Source organism: Camelina sativa, chromosome 12 (genome assembly GCF_000633955.1).
Source record: "Camelina sativa cultivar DH55 chromosome 12, Cs, whole genome shotgun sequence".
NCBI lineage: Eukaryota > Viridiplantae > Streptophyta > Magnoliopsida > Brassicales > Brassicaceae > Camelina > Camelina sativa.
The window spans coordinates 12172778-12177199 of NC_025696.1; the positions used below are offsets into that span (position 1 = coordinate 12172778).

At 44.8% G+C, this 4422-nt stretch overlaps 1 protein-coding gene across 1 annotated transcript in view; it reads left to right on the forward strand.

Moving 5' to 3' along the window:
* LOC104731396 (myb-related protein 308-like) overlaps positions 1 to 1269 on the forward strand; it is a 2181-nt gene extending 912 nt beyond the window's left edge. The window contains exons 2-3 of the mRNA XM_019233797.1: positions 164 to 293; positions 387 to 1269. Of these exons, the coding sequence (XP_019089342.1) occupies positions 164 to 293; positions 387 to 1221 (965 nt within the window). The 3' untranslated portion in view covers positions 1222 to 1269. The remainder of the gene's footprint in view (positions 1 to 163; positions 294 to 386) is intronic.

Consider the following 4422-nt stretch of genomic DNA (forward strand, 5'->3'; position numbering starts at 1 on the left):
GAAGACCAGAAGCTTGTTGACTATATCCAGAAACATGGATATGGTAACTGGAGAACCCTCCCCAAAAATGCTGGTTCGTCTCTTTCTTTGCATTTTAATCATGTTTTTAAGTTTTAACTATGAGTTCTTCAAATTTTAATTTATTTTTGAATCTCTTCATCAGGTTTACAAAGGTGTGGCAAGAGTTGTCGGTTGAGGTGGACTAATTATCTCCGACCAGATATAAAGCGAGGAAGGTTCTCTTTTGAGGAAGAAGAAACCATTATTCAGCTTCATAGCTTCTTAGGAAACAAGTGAGTTTGTCTTTTTTTTTTTTTTTGCCCCTCCGACAACATGTTCTTTGAACTAGTTCAAGATTCTTACGTGTTTGGTTTAACTATCTATAGGTGGTCTGCAATTGCGGCACGTTTGCCTGGAAGAACAGATAACGAGATCAAGAACTTTTGGAACACTCATATAAGAAAGAAGCTACTTAGAATGGGGATCGATCCAGTGACTCACAGTCCGAGACTCGACCTCCTCGATATCTCATCCATCTTAGCTTCATCTCTATACAATTCATCTTCATCACATCACATGAACATGTCAGGACTCATGATGGATACTCATCGTCGTCATCAGCAGCAACATCCGTTGGTTAACCCCGAGATACTCAAGCTCGCGACCTCTCTCTTCTCTCAAAACCAAAACCACAACCACAACCAACACCAAAATCAAAACCAAAACCTCGTGGTTGATCATGACTTGAGAACTCAAGGGAACCAAACGGTGTATCATCAAGATGTTAACCAAACAGGAGTAAACCAATACCAAACCGACCAATATTTCGAGAACACAACTACTCAAGAACTCCAATCTTCCTTGCCGCCATTCCCCAATGAAGCTCATCAGTTTGACAAGATGGATCATCACTTCAATGGTTTTGGAGAACAAAATTTAGCTTCAACTTCGGATACGTCGGTCCAAGATTGCAATAATCTATCGTTCAACGATTATTCAAGTTCTAAGTTTGTCTTAGATCCTTCTTATTCGGATCAGAGCTTCAACTTCGCTAATTCGTTATTGAACACGCCAACCTCGAGCACGAGCCCGACTACGTTAAACTCGAGTTACATCAACAGTAGCAGTTGCAGCACTGAGGATGAGATGGAAAGCTATTGTAGTAATCTCATGAAGTTTGATATTCCAGATTTCTTGGACGTTAATGGTTTTATTATATAATTCCAAGAAAGAAAAATAAAACTCGAGTGGGGTGGATTTTTCTTTTTATTATTTGTTGTAATTTTAAGACTCTTTTTTTTTTTTTCAATTTGTTTACATGTAAAATAGTGTTTCGTCTTTCTGTTTGTTACGCATTTCTCTAGAGTTTATAGCTAATTAATACGATTTTTTATAATCATTGAGTTTCCATTATTGATATCCACTTTTTATTAAAATAATTATATTTGGCCGGCTTTACTTCAACATATGCATAGTCTCATAGTCTCCTGTCAATATTAAATTTGACTCAATGATATGAGGTCCTGAAATTGATATGTATAAATTGATATGAGGTGCAGAAATTTCCTGATATAGACATAAAAATTATATCTTTAATATTACATCATTGACTTATGTCATGTTTCCCAAAAGGTATTAATGAAAACGTATGAGCTAACCCAATAAAGTCCAAATGATTCACCATAAAACTTTGTAGTATAATATCTTATTTTTTCATGATCACAAGATCAGCCACATGCATTTCCAGCAAAGATCTCAAGTAACTTTCTAAATTCACTAGTCTTATTTTACTTTCTAAATTCAACGACATACAGAATATAAGAAACAAAAGCGGCTAATATATCACCATTGTAATTTTATCCATGTTTTAAATATTTTGAAATAAGACCAATAAATCATGTATATTGTTGGACATGGGCTACTCCCAATATGCCACTTGGCCCAACAAAACAAGCTAATTAAGATTTCGGCCCGACGAAATTGGATGCAAGTCATTAATAATTCGTAAAGGGGCACTTTCGGGAATTCACGATGGAAACCCTAGAAAACCCTCGGTCAACAGTCGCCTATAAAAGGAAGCATCACTTATTAGGATCACCATCCTCACCCCAGGACAAGAAACAGAGAGCAATACTTTGCGTGAAAACCGTTATTGTCTTCTGTATAATTCCTTCTAGCTTCTAAGCTCGTCATTATTGGCTTGTTAGTTCTCCTGTGAACTGACGAGCTCAATCTTGATTCTTGTTAGTGACGACCTCATGATTTTATCGTTAATAAAAGAACCAGCTTCACTCTTTCCCCAAAAATCTTTATTTACTTAGTGTTGTGCAATCCCCGGTACGAACAATTGGCGCCCACCGTGGGGCGAGAGTAGAGCGCTTCTTTTGACGAATCAAGACCGACGGTCCTCACTTCCTCGAAGTTTCAAGACTCATGACGAACCCCAGCGAAGACCTCAACGAAGCAACGGAGCAGCGATGGGGGCGAACGAGAACACGAATTGTCCCCCTGCCGAGCTCCCTGCCGAGCACAACCGAAGGCTCCCTGCCGAGCACAACCTCTACACCAGCGCCCGATACGCCATCAGAACCTCTTGTTGCCACACATGCCCAACATCTCCAAACCGTGGCTCTAGTTTTCACTGATGGTGCCGCCCTCCCAGCTCCCTTGCTTGCTGGACACAGAAACAACCTCGACGATCCATAACGAGACTATCATGGACATACTCGTTAGCCAGGACAGGCGAACAACCGAGCGACTTGACACACTCACTACAACATAAAAAGCTTACCACCACTTTTCACCAACCTCAAGAATGTCGTCAAAATCACGATCGTCGGTCAAACCCTCGATGGTGAAACCAAAATCTCCACTCTTCCCAAATATCTATTGATACCGTCGAAAGCATCACCGTGAGAAGTTCCGACCTCATGAGAGGTGTCGCCAAGTTCGCGACAACCAAACTCGACATCAACGCTCAGCTCCACATCCCCTCGATCGGTCTCAAAGCTAGCCGGATCAAGATTGGCAGATTCTCGGTCACTCCACCTGGTAGAAAACGAGCCGACCCCCGGAGCACTACATGGCCGACCACCAACCTCATCTCCGTCTTGTCGACCTCTCTCGTTTGCGGTCTCTCTCAATTCCATAATAAACACGCCTTCGGTCATCTCTTCGCCGACCTTGATGTTATCCTCCTCAATGGCGCCGCCCTCAGAAACAAAGAGATCACGCCGCCATCCAACGCCGATCTCGGCTGCTCTCCCATGTCGTGCCTCGCTGCGTCCTCCCATCATGAGGTCGGCATCGCTATCATCAGAATCGGCAAACTCTCGGCCGAGCTGCCCGCCGACCTCGATTGCGTCTTCGCCGATCTCAGTCCCATCACGCAAATTCCTGTTCGCATCAATTCCAGCTCGCCGACCCGCATCCTCATTCGCTGAACCACACTCGAATCTGAATCCGGTCACATCGTTCAACCTCGCTACAATGCTGATCCCAGAGTTGAGAGCACACTCCACCCATATCCGAAAAATCGATCTCAAATTGGCGATCAGCAAGCTCCTCTCTTCCGCTTGAACCAACCTCGCGACCTCCTACCTCGAGTCCGGCATTGCGCATATGACGAGGTCCTTTCTCAAGATCGTCACGCCGTACTTTGAGGTTATTCCCATAAGATCCGGGCGCTCTCACCAGGGAGCCGCCGAGCTCCGCNACTGCTGAGCTTGCCAACGCAGCGCGAACCCGCTCAAAACCAGTGCTTCCTTATCGAAATCGTCGTCATTCTCCTAACCTCCAATGCTAACCTCACGAGGGACGACCTCGGGACCAAGGTGCCGACCTCCAAATTGCCACGCGTCGCCACTACCGATCTCACGGTTAAACTCTAAAACCGTCGTTCTCACCGTATCTCTCCTCTCGGTCACAATGCCAATCTCAGCAGATCTGGCCGCTCTACAACCTCCGAGACTAGGTCCAATACGAAAAGCATCAGATCTACTGACCTGATCTGAATCGCTCTCGATCGAATCCACTCCAACTCAAACCATCACGCCGCTCATCAAGATGAGAAATTCCGATCTCATACGAAGAGGCGACCTCCGAGAAATCAAAGCATCACCACGGGCGGCCTCGTAAGAGATACCAATCTCACAAGAGGTGCCGATCTCGCGATGACCAAAACCAGCGTTCATGCTTTCACTCTCGACCTCACCATCCCTTTGCCTATCTCACCTCCTGGTCCCAAAGCCGACCTTTATCTCGCTCTCAACAAAGCGAGAATCACACTCATTATACCGATCTCTACTCTCGCTCCTATGAGCCATCTCCACCCATCGAACCTCGAGACCAACCTCGAGAGCGGTCACCGCCTGAGCCGAAATTGGCGCCGACCTCATGATGGCGACGAGCGTGAAGTGGAAA